Below are 13,339 nucleotides of genomic sequence, written 5' to 3'. Positions count from 1 at the left end.
CAAAGAATGTAAATTTAATTGTTACAAAGTTTCTTCAGAAAGTATTTGTCTGGAATGAACACCTGTACAGAAGCGAAACATGGATGATAAACAGGTCAGATAAGAAGAGATTAGAAGTTTTTAAAATGTCGTGCTTTAGGGGAACACTGAAAATTAGTTGAGTAGATTGGATTACCAATGATGAGGGAAAGACACAACGTGAATGAAAAAAGGGATCAGTTCATAGATCTCTTCTTGAGGCATCAAGGAGGCACGAGTTTGGTAATGCAAGGTAAGTTAGAGGAGAGGGGCGGGGGGTGGTACCAGTTGTAGAGGGGAGACCTAGACTTGACTACAGTATGTATGTTCAGATTGATGAAGAGTGCAGTATCTAGGCAGAGGTGGAAGGCTTGCAAAAGGTAGGCCAGAGTGGAGAGCATCATCAGATGACTGTTTGCTCTGAAGATCACAACAGCAGCATCATTTTTAGTACTGGATTTTCCTAAAATGTAGTTTGATATTGTGAGTATGGTTCAAAGAAAGCTAGGTTCTTGGTATACGTAACTTATTTATTTCCATAATTTGCAAGCTGTTTCTTAATAAATAGTGCTTAATTTACAGCAGACATGGTCTATATGTTGTCTCTATTGGAGTTCGTTGTCTGCCATTATTCTAAAAAATGTTACAGAGGTAACTATTTCCATCTTGTTTCATTTAGAAATATATCTATGTGATTTTTCTTTTCTTTATCAGTGAATATTATGAACTTTCTCATTTTTAGATTTATTATTGAGTCAGTCTCTTTGAGTCAGTGCACTGTGTTATGTTCTGAAATAAATGTGTCATCAAGTGTGTCTAGCTTTTTCTCTGTTTTTTAATGCCATCAGCATACTGCATTTTTTTGTTTCTTCTCAGTGACTTTGATATTTTTTTAATAAGCTGAAAAAAGGGGGCCAAGTACAGGTCCATGAAGTACACCATACTTAATGGCACTGATTTCAGATCTGCACCCAGAATCTGTAGTCACTTACTATTTTTGTTGTTAACATATAGTTATATCCATTGCACTACATTTTTCAGTTATAACTGCGTGAGTGATTTTGTCAGAAGCTTCAGACAAATTCAGAAACAGCAGATACCAAGGGTCTTTTGTCTAATGCATCTAAAATGTTGTGAGGATGAGTCGTGAGTCACGCTTGGGTAGCTGAGTCGGTAGAGCACTTGCCTGCGAAAGGCAAAGGTTCCCTGCGAAAGGCAAAGGTTCCAAGTTCTAGTCATGGTCTGGCACACAGTTTTAATCTGCCAGGAAGTTTCACAACTATAATAGTCTGTTAGGCTGGAGATAAGTCTTCCTGAAGATTCGCCTTATTGGAATCCATGTTGTGCTTACATCAGAATACTGTAAATACTCCTACTTACTTGTAGGAAGTAAGCATGTATGGTAAACATTTGATCTAACATACAATTTAACACATTGGCACCTAACAATCTTATTTTGTCTTATTCATTCTCATCACTATCCGCACTGGTATTTATTTCACTTCTCTCTCTCTCTCTCTCTCTCTCTCTCTCTCTCTCTCTCTCTCTCTCCCCCCTCCCCCTCCCTCCCTCCCTCCCTCCCTCCCAGATTTCCTTCGTTATCTTCCCACAGTTCTTCATACTCACTACAATTCATTTTGCATTTGATATGCAGCATTTCTTGAACCCCTTGATGATGGACTCAGTGATATGAAGGACTATGAAGCAAGAATTCAATTTATGGATGTCTGTCCTATTGCATTGATGAGGGTCTTCAACTGACGATATATATGAGAAAAGATACCATCATAGCTGAATCTTGAGAATGACTTTATTGTCTCATATTACTAGTTTCAGCGGCACATTCACCATCCTCAGGCCCAAACACTACCAAAAGAGTATTAAATTTCCAATGCATTGGAGACGACGTGGTGTTGAGCAGAGACTCCTAAGGAAAGCTAGCTCACGTGTACTAATAACAAGGACTCCACAATAAATGCGCCAAGGAAATTGAATACCCCTTTGGCAGTGGTGGGGCCTGAGGATGGTGGTAATGTGCCGCCGAAACTAGTCGTGTGAGACAATATAGTCATTCTCAAGATACAGCTGTGGTGGTACTTTTTCTTGCATATATAAGCAGGAATTCACTCATGCAGGAGGGTGACTGTAAGCAATTAAAACATGAAAATGTTGAATGTTATTTGTGTAAACAGTTTTCAGAATGATTGAGTGAAGTAGATCAATGTGTACAGCGATGTTTTAATCCAGGTTTTTCATTGCTTGAGTGAACTCTTTTTAGGAGGTCCATGATTTAATTATTTATATATGCATTCCATAATAAGTATTCACATTTTGAATTGACACCTTTTTTATGACTTTTGGGACACATTTTTGCACCTAAAAATCCAAGATCTAGTAATGTACCATATTTAGTGGAATCTTCCACTAATATGATATTTTAGCAGAATTTGATTTTTTGGAATTACTAAACTGAGTGAGTAGTGTAGAAACTATAAAGTTATTTAATTTAATGTCTTGAATTTATGAAATGTGAGTTACAGTCACCAATTTCCTGGAAAGAATTAATTCCACAGTACAAAGACAATACAACCAGATAAACATAAAAGCTGAAGTTTTACTGATATGGATTTTTGCCTTCGAAGTCTAGGTAAAATTCTTCTTGATTAGTCGTACTGTGATTATTTTATTTGGTGTCAAGTTGTTAAATAATGAGCACTGCACTGCAGAAATTAATTTGTGATCATCTCATATTTATTGGCACACATAATTTTGCAGTGATCGATTTGTATTCAATAATTTAGACAGTTAATATATCAAAGGTCAACACTTCATCTAAACCAAGATTTTGTGACTGAGGTTTTTTTTTTTTTTTTTTTTTTTTTTTTTTTTTTTTTTTTTTTTAAAGTTGTGTCATATTTATTTTGCAGTGTAACTGTCGAGTTGTGACAGATGAATAACACAATGTTTAATAAGTTTTTATGTAGTAGTGCATATTTTTACTGTTCAAACTTGACTTTGACGGATGTAGTTACTGTATATACTTACTGAGTACTAAATGCAGAAACCTGGGAACTGTACATTTTGGTAGTTTAATCCAAATTCACAAAGAAGTTTACATTTTAATAGTTGACTACTGTTGGACTGAGTCTTCATATGAGAAGCCAATTTATAGACACTTGTAGTACCATAATCACACGCGTAACATATTTAATAACTAGCTTAGTGCCTGCTGCTTCACTTGTGTAAACTGTATGGCCTGCAGAGATTTTTTTTGTGTTTGTTTGGTTGAGTTTTTATGTTATTCACATATTGCAATACCTTCTAAGCTTTTCATACTAATTAAGGCCATACAAGCATGATCTTCTCAGAATGTAGTTCAGACCAAAAAGTGATTCAGGTAGCTGGAGTCCAAAAGTTTTGTTCATCATGCCTTTTGTGTTGTGGATATATTTCCATAGCCTCTTTTATCCCCTAGCAAAAATTTCTTTATATCTAATTGAGAAGTAAAATACCTATTTTCATAAATTTAGCTTTAAGTATTTTTTAATATAACGAAATATTTCATTAAAATTTTAATCCCCTATTGCACTCCCTTAAAGGTTGAATTTCCAGAAAGAGTGAAACGTGTATTTTTTTCTTTCTTTCTTTCTTTATATATATATTTTTTTAAATTGAGAAGTCAAATACCAGTTGTCACAGATATAGCCTTAAAATCCTTCAGTAGTTCTTTGGTAATTATCTATTTTCAAATAAAATTTCACTGAGACTATTTTACCCCTTTAGTGGTTGAATTTCCAAAAATACTGAAGCATGCATTTTTTTATTTTCTGTATGAGAAACCAAATGTCAGTTTTCGTAGTTCTAACTTCAAAATTCCTGTAATAGTGACATACTTTCAAAAAGGCTTCCATCCCCTATTTCACCCCCCTAGGAGTGGAATTTTGGACAATCCATTCTTAAATGGTGCCTGTAGTGTAAAGTCCACACTTCAAATTTATGCCCTTAGCTGTTTGGGCTGGGCAAAGATGAGTCACTGAATCAGTCTGACCCTGTTTCAACCCCTGAAGTTTTGACTTTCCAAAAACAGTAAAACACATATTTTTCATCTCCAACCAAGAAGACAAACGCCAATTTTCAAAGATTTAGCTTTTGCTTTAAAATGCTTTCAAAATGAAATACTTTCATAAAATGTTTCATCCCCTATTTCACCACCTTCGGGATTGAATTTCACAAAAACAGTGATATGCATATGATTTAGCTTCGGAAATGCTTGCACAATGAAATATTGCCATAAAAGATTTTCATCCCCTGTGTCACCCATGTAGGGGTTGAATTTCCAAAAACAGTGACACACACATATTTTTACTCCTCACTGACAAGTCAAATTTAAATTTTCATAGATTTAACTTTAAAAATGCTTTCATAATAAAATATTTTCATAAAAAATCTCACCCCTTATTTCGCCACCTTAGGGGCTCAATTTCCAAAAACACTGAAACACTGTTCATAGATGTAGCTTTAAAAATACTTTAGTTGTTCTTCAATAATGATATATTTGCAAAAAAAGCTTTCACCCACTATTTCACTTCTATAGGGTTTAATTTCCAAAAATGCTGAAACATGTATTTCTTTATTTTTGACTGAGAAACCAAATACCAATATTCGTAGGTCTAGCTTCAAAACTGCCTTAATGGCGACATTTTTCAAATAAACACTTCATCCCATGTTTCACTCCCTTAGGGTTGGAATTTCAGAAAATCCCTTCTTAAACAACAGCTACAGTATCAGATCAACACCTCCTTCAAATTTCAAGTTTCTATCCGTAGCAATTTGGGCTGGACGATGATGGTGAGAGTCAGTCAGCACATTGACTTTATATATAGAAATAATATAAGATCATGGAAAAATGAGAGAGACAAAGACAGAACATTTTCTTTAACTAATAGCTGTATAATTAAGAAATTATAGTAGTTGTACAATTTTGTGGGAGATAGCTATTACCAAATAAGGGATTTACAGAGTTTGAAGGAAAACTCAAAAAGTGGAAGGAGTACATTGAAGCCCTTTTCAAAGAGGATACAGGTGAAATCTGCTTCACCTGATGCAAGGATCAGTGAAGTCAATTCTGCAGTCACAAACGGTGAAATTGTACATACCATCAAACTGCAGAAGGAGGGTAAAGTCACCAGTCCAGACGCGGTCTGTGTTGAAGTTATTAATGTTTTAGCTGAATAGAACTCGATTGGCCTCAGCCTCCTAACATCATTGTTCAGTGTTATCTTTGTAGCTGGAAAGATACCTTATTATTGGCTGAGATCTACTTTTATATCAGTGCCAAAGAAGACCAACTCTTCCCATGTGATGACTATCGTACGATTAGTTTGATGTCTCATGTACTCAAAATGTTTATGTGAATCATACACATGTGGATTTACAAGAAATCACAAATGGATGTGACTCAGTTTGGCTTCTGAAATGGGGTTGGAACTTGTGAAGCACTCTTCTCCCTAAAAAATACTAGTGCATAGTTTCAGAGATATGAATGTTGATGTGTACGCTTGTTTCGCTAACTATAAAAAAGCCTTTGACTACATGAGACATAAAAAAATGGTGGAAATTTTGACTTCCACTGGTACTGACCTAAATGATTTACGTATCAGCAACACTCTGCATCAGAATCAGACCACAGATGTAAAAACTGCCCAAGGAACATCATAAGCAACTACAATTTGTAAAGGCATTCCTCATTGCTTTATACTACAACCTCTCTTGTGCAACATTTAATCCAAAGCAATTTTCAGGGGACTGTTGGTGGAAGAAAGCACTCGGGTCATTATAAGTGGAAAGATTATTATTAATATTAGGTACAAAAATGGCAGTGTTGCCATACCAAATGGCCTATCTGTGCCCCAACACAAGATAGACAAGTTAGTTCAGTGCAGTAAAGAGTTTGGCACGTTTGTCAACACTTCCAAGATCAAAGTTGTAGTCTTGTCTATAAGAAGAATCCAAGCAACCTTATTCAATCTTATTTTCTTTGACAAGAAAATTAGATTGAATATGTATTCTCCTTGAAGTACTTGGGCACTGTGATGGATAAGCAGTGTGGCTGAAAGAAAGAGCTCAGATCTGGAATAGGACAGATCAGGAGACAATGCATTAGCATGAAAAACTTTTCATAAGCTCAGATCTTAGTCTGCAATGGAGAATGTGAATGATTCGTTGCTACACGTTCTCCCTTCTTCTCTAAGGATGTGAAAGCTGGATCCTTTACCAATATCTAGAGAAAATAATGAAATGCGTCTATATCACCATCTCTTACGCATACCTTGGGTGCTGAAAATTTCAAATGAGGTCCTCCATTGGATGAAAAAACAAAAAGAACCATTCCTTACTATAAAAAAAGGAAGACTTAATATCTAGGATGCATTATGAGAGGTGAATGATACCAGTTATTACAACTCGTCATTGAAGGGAAAATACAAGGGAAAAGGCCTATTGGAAGGGAAGAAACTTATAGCTGAAGGACTTCGGAAAGGGTGCAATTACATATCGGAAGATGCCTTCCATGCTGCAACATCACGTCCAAAGATGTCGGTGTGGACCACCAAACTTTCTCAGAAGACGGTGCCTTAAGGAGAAGAAAGTTTGCTAATAAAATCTTGACAATAATTAATATACAGGTTCTCTTAATGAAAGTAGATGTTTTCAGAATCAGGAAAATCAGGACTATAAAACTGAGGTACTGAATTTTGGAAATAATCACAATTTAAGATTGGAACATTCTGGAACATGAAATTTTTGAATACAAATAACTTATGAAATATGAATTGTTTGGAGGAAGAGAATGAGGGGTTTCAATTGAGCTATCTCATTTAGAAACTGCTATTTGCTCATAGGAACATTTCACCTTCACCCATCTAGTAAATCATGAATAATCATCTAAAGCAAAATTTTTCTGTAAGAACCAAATATACTATTATCATAAGTAATCTGAACACTATCCTGTGGATATCAAATTTTAATGAAATACAGTGTGAATAAGAGATCAGCTATTTCAGGTAACTGTCATGTATGTGTTATGTGCAAACTGTAAAAAGAAAAAGAAAAAAGAATGCATTTGGGGAGTATAATTGCAGCAAATGGAGCTACCCCACAATGCAACATCTCAGTGGTGGACTGTTGGTCTGATATGTCATATTTACCTGTTAGTTTGAGGAGATGATGATTTACAGCTTCTAGAAACTTTTGGAAATCATGATTTGGACACAACTGTATTGTCACTTTATCAAACAACCAATTTTGGTCAGAAACAGACCATCCTTGGGTATAACGTGACATCATTAGTGAGCTGTGTGACAAACCATAACTATTGAAGAGCATCCTGCAGTAAATCAACATTTTAAATCCAACTATAATATTGGATTACATCCAGCAGTCCAGCACGTAGTAGGTAATGTGCCAAAGCACATGATGTGTCTTGGCTACTGTGTGCTGTATTTACTAGTTGGACTTAACACATTGTTTTTTTTTTTTTTTTTTGTAGGATGCTTGTTAGTAGTTATGTTGTCATGCATTTGATTAATGATATAACATTGTACCTGAGGATAGTCCATTTCAGACTGAAATTTATTGTTTAACGAAGTGACAAGACAACTGTGTACAAACCATGATTTTCCAAACATTTGTGTGTTCATGATCACAATAACACAAAGAAAAATTGAGAAGACTGTGGATAAAGATCAATTCATTAGCTTCAAGACAGGTGAAGAAATCAGAGAAGCAATTCTGCCCATGTGCTTAGTCGTGGAAGAGATAATATATACCAGACTATCTTCCTAGCATTTGTGGACCCAAATGAAGCTTTCAACTATATAAAGTGTAATGAACTGTTAAAAGTTATGAGGATGAAGCATGAAGTCAGTTGAATGAACCATAGAAACCAAATGGAAATGACGAAAATGAAACATCGGGAAGAGACAAGTTTGTGTCAAGTATGTTATAAGGCAAGGTTGCAGCTTATTGTCATTGTTGGGTTCATTTATTGAAGAAGCACTGGAGACACTGAAAGAAAATTTCAGGAGACAGAAAGTGTAACACAATAGATGCCAATACAAGTTTCTCATCCAGGCCCTGATGGCCCAAGGAATATCAAACGGCTCTCACATTATTTTCTGCCATGTGACATAATGCAGATGTGATATGGAGGGGCAGATCGCCACTCATCTGACCATTTTGCTGACTTTCCAGAGCTTGGAGCTGCTACTTCTCAATCAAGTAATCCCTCAGTTGGCATCATGAGGCTAAGTGCACCCAATACCAGTCCTCCCATCAAGGAGAAATCCTTGACAGTACCAGGAACTGAAACTGAGTCCTCCGCATGGCAGCCATCTATATGACCATTCAGCTGGAGGAGGACAAAATAGATACCACTGCCAGGATTTTATCAATCGGAGGAGGCAAAGAAAAGCTGCTGGACGTTTTAAATGGTTTACTTAGCACAGAATTTATTGTGAGTGTAAGGAAAACAAAGTCAAAAGTAAATATATCAAACTGAAAGATGAATACTATTGTGAAACGAAAGTTGCTGCTCACTATAGTATCGCTTCAGTTGCCAGAGACTGCAGTTGTGTGTGTGTGTGTGTGTGTGTGTGTGTGTGTGTGTGTGTGTGTGTGTCGTTTATTTTCATCGAAGGCCTTGCTGGCTGAAAACCTATTTGTGACAGTCTTTTTGTTGTGCCTATCTGCGACCTAGCATCTCCACCATATAGAGAGTAGCAACTTTCTTCCATCATATTGTTGTTTTCCATTGTTTGAAAGATGAATAAGTGAGAGAAAGCCTTGATTATTTTGAAGGCCACCAGTGTTAGGTACATTGCTAATGAAAATTGTGTCATTACCACCCTTGACCTGACAGTTGCCTCTTTCAGAGAGTTACTCATGTAGGGAGACCTACAGGTTAATGTAGAATATGAATTACTGTGCAATAAGGCATTTTTTACATACACAGTCCACTACTGGAGGAGAGAGTGCCAGAAAAAGTCCCAACATCAATTGAAGACACAACTTCAAGATTTTTAGTGTGAAACAGATGTAGCCAGTGGGCCACAGCAGTACAGTGACTTGGTAAACACCAGACTTGGGTAAAACAGCCTTTCAAAATATTCTGCAGCTTAGAAAGTGTAATTTCACAAAGTGGACAAACTAAGAAAGAAATCAATAGCCAATTTTCGCAGGAGGATGGATCTTTTTGTTCAAGAAGAGAGCCCCATGACATCAAATAATATTATGAATTTGAGAAAAAACCTCCCTGATTTGCATCTGCAGTGTAACATGATTTGTTATAAAAGTAGGGAAGAATAAACTGGAATCATTTGGAATATGGCACTTACAGAAGCAAGCCGCAAATTTACATGGCCCAATAAAGTGTACTCCTGAGCAGTTTAATTGCAGTGAGATGATGTGGCGTAGATTCTATCAAACAACAAAGATTTTTCATATCTTTGGAATGTTCCGCAAACTACTCTGACACATTTCAGAAGAAATGTCTGAAAGGGGTGACGCATTGTCTCAGTGAAGGACCAGGTCATCTCTGTAGTACTGTAAACAAGCAGATAGAAGCACATGTCAGGTGGTTACTGTATGTTTTACCATAAATAAATTACAGCAGATATATCAGCAGCCAGAGTTCAACCTGGGTAAACACTTGCTACATGAAAATCCTTTTTCCATCTTCTTGAACAGTACTCTGTTGGCACGAGGGATTCATCACCTCATTTGATTTTCATTGTTCTTGTCCTTTGCCATGTACCAGTTTGAAAGTGTAGTGTGACTCATCAGTCGAGGTCCTTTTTCTGTGCTTGGGGTATCTGTTGGTAGTGTTCCTGCATTGATGCTAATCCCTGTACCCAGAGTCAGACCGTGAGCAGACCTACATGCTTGTTGTGGTGGTTTCTATAGGTACAGTGTAGAGATAGTTTTGGACAGTATGACTCCTCACAGTCGTTATTATCCAGCATTGAATTGGTTACTAATTTGCTGTACGGTTGCTGATCTTTTCACTGCTAGAACCCAAGATAATTGATGGCAACACTTTTCTTCAACATGTTGTTGCCTGTGGCAGTGACACTAGTGGTGACAGTTTTCCTTGACTGATGTGCTCGCCATACACTCTTGATACAGTAGCTTGTGAAAATCGTAGTGCCTCTTAACACTTACCTTGCATATATTTGGCAACCACTGTCTGTCTACAGTCAGATGTGCTGATATCGGATGTGCTACCCATCCCGCACTTAGCTGTCATGCTGATAGCCAGTAGTGTGTCTGAAATGAAGTGATAAACAATAGGCAAGGAAAGAATCACATTGAAACCCTCACCAGAAGAAAACAGGTCAGTAGGGCTTACATTAAGACCTGGGACTGTATTGGAGAGGAATTACAGGGGCTGATAAAGATCGTAGTATGTGAAAGTGATAGTGTTTGCATTAGATACATAGATTAAAAAGATCAACATAAAATTGAGAAGGGTGGAAGATAAGATCAAATTGGTTATATGACTGATGATTTTACTTTAAAAACATGTCATTTTGATTTACAAAGCTGCAGACCTCAATTCTGTTATCTGCAATGTCATGTTAGAAAGTATCTGAACTTTTTTCCATAACTCTATCCTGTGCTGATGTAAGAAACAGCTGAAGGACCTGATTAAATAAATGTAATAAATACGTCAACAACTTGAATGCGTAAATGATGCATACATTACAGAGAAAATGTCCAAATATGCTACCCTGACTGTGATGTATTAAACATTACAATTGTTGTACAGCTACTAAATTACATTTTATGTTACTTTCGTAGGTAATATTTGTATCTGTTTACTTTCAGTTGTGAATGGGCAGCATCCAAACGTATCTGAAGATCCGTACACAGCGGAAAATGTTATTAAATGTCTCTTCAGCAAGGGCTGGACAATTTCACCTGAGGAGCATGATGTACATGAACTTCTGAACGTAATAATGACAACAATTGAGGAAGAGATCCATCATTCTAATACCACGGTATTGGATACTTTCAGTTCAATTAAAATGAGTAATTGCTGGTGGTTGTCTTTTTCCTTGTTTTTGTCTCCCTTTGGTAAAAGATTTTTGTTTTCTAAGTTCTACTTTGATTTAGCACATTTTGTATAGTACATATTATAAAATATAAAGAGCAATCAATGTTTCATCCTTCCTATTTGTATGGGTAACAAACATATTTTAATCAACAATAATCGTGCCGTGGTGACTAGTTTAGTTTCACAGTAGAACCAAACGAGCTTTTTATTTTCTTAGCTATGGGTAAACAGTCTTCCTTAAATAAACAATTTAAATGTTATTAAAAAGGAAAAAGCTTTCTAATGTTCTATAAAATTATATTTATTTGGTCGTGAACTGGCTTTCGGCTTCTCGGGCCATCTTTGGGTTACAGCTGAATGTTGCAAATCAAATAAACATGATAGCAACATACACAGATATTTTTGTACAGAAATACACAAGTGACAAAGTGTTTACAAAGGAAAACATTACAGTAATTACATTAACTAAAAAAAGTAATGATAAACAAAGTTTCATGTGGAGCTACTTTTGACAAATGATAAGAAATAAGTTGTATTTGCAATTTGAAACTAGTATTTGTAACAAAAACTTAATTTAACAAAGAGTAAGATGGAAATTGAATTCTAAAATTTAATACTAGTTTGGCATTCAGTGTCACGTGTTTGTTGATTTCCAGTATCTCCATTAGGGTCATCTTTTATGCTTTTTTTTGACAGAATGTAAAACCTCACATTCTACATCATATGAATAGTTTTTTGATATAAGATTATCAATAAAGGTCGAATCTTTCTTCCTTAATCAAAAATTTTTTTTTCAGTCATCTGTCAACATAATCGATACACTTGGAGAAATGCATGAAGTTCACTGTGCTGCCTTACAGTATATTTATTCACAATCAGGTTTGATCATGGACCATCTTCACAGTGGAAGATAGCTATTGTGGCAACTTCACATGTCATACATGCTAATTAACAAGAAAAGTATACTCCATAATGACTTGAAACATCAGAAAATGATACTTACCACCATGATACCAGCTTAAGCTCGAAGAAAACATCGAAAACATATAACAGCAGTAAGTGCACAGTACCAGTGCTCATACACACCACGCAGTAAGTTAACACTTGTGCACTTAGTGATGTTACATGTTTTCAATTGTTCTGCTTGCTTAAGCTGGTATTGTTACATTAAGTATCATTTTCTGATGTTCTCAAGTCAGCAATGGCATATAATTTTCTGGTTAAATAGGATGTATGACATGTGAAGTTGTCACAGTTGATGTTTTCCCACTGTGAGGATGCTTCATGATTGAAACCAGTTGTAAATAAATATGTCCACATAGCCTGATTGCCACAGCTCTGCCTGACTGACCAATATACACATTTCCACACTGCTTGCAAGTGATTTTATATATACCACTCTGTGCCTAGGTTTTCAGTTTGTCTTTGTTATTGAATAAAAATTTTTATATGTTATTGGCGTTGGTCTGTAATTGCGAAATTTAACTTCTTTTTGTGAGATGGTTTGAAATGCTGCCAATACATGGAATTTTACATGAGGCTTTGTAACTGCTAAGTGATTTGCTGTTGGACATGAGGCTTTGTAACTGCTAAGTGATTTGCTGTTGGCCAGCATACAGAAGTGGTGTAATTTTATTCATTTTCTTTTTTTTTCTTTTGTAGATATTATCAGTCAGGACAGAGATGTGGACAATGCATGAAGCAGTTTGTTAGATGGTTTATAGTTCTACATCTACATCTACATTTATACTCTGCAAACCACTGTGAGGTGCATGGCAGAGGATACATCCCATTGTACCAGTTATTAGGGTTTCTTCCTGTTCTATTTACGTATGGAGTGTGTGAATAATGATTGCGTGAATACCTCTTTGTGTGCAGTAATTATTCTAATCTTATCTCCATGATCCGTAAGTGAGTGGTATGTAGGGGTTGTGGTATAGTCCTAGTGTAATCATTTAATGCCAGTTCTTTCAGAGTGTGTATACGACCCGGGACAACCGGGAGATCCGGGAAAAACCCAGGAATTTTTTCATCCAGGAGAAAACCGGATAAACCCCGGGATTTTTCTAGAATTCCGGGAATTTTTCATTGTTTTATTTTTCAGTTAAATTTTTGTAATTTTGACTGGTAAGAACCGATACTCTAACAAAGGATATTACTGTACCCTGCTACTGCAGAATAATACTCCAAGAATAAAATATAAATGAG

At 36.0% G+C, this 13,339-nt stretch overlaps 1 protein-coding gene across 1 annotated transcript in view; it reads left to right on the top strand.

Moving 5' to 3' along the window:
* LOC124617433 (ubiquitin carboxyl-terminal hydrolase 30) overlaps positions 1-13,339 on the top strand; it is a 115,284-nt gene that overhangs the window by 34,601 nt on the left and 67,344 nt on the right. Inside the window, exon 3 of the mRNA XM_047145263.1 lies at positions 10,903-11,075. Within this exon, the coding sequence (XP_047001219.1) occupies positions 10,903-11,075 (173 nt within the window). The remainder of the gene's footprint in view (positions 1-10,902; positions 11,076-13,339) is intronic.

This window comes from Schistocerca americana, chromosome 1 (assembly GCF_021461395.2).
Source record: "Schistocerca americana isolate TAMUIC-IGC-003095 chromosome 1, iqSchAmer2.1, whole genome shotgun sequence".
NCBI lineage: Eukaryota > Metazoa > Arthropoda > Insecta > Orthoptera > Acrididae > Schistocerca > Schistocerca americana.
This window is presented reverse-complemented; position numbering and strand designations above follow the sequence as displayed.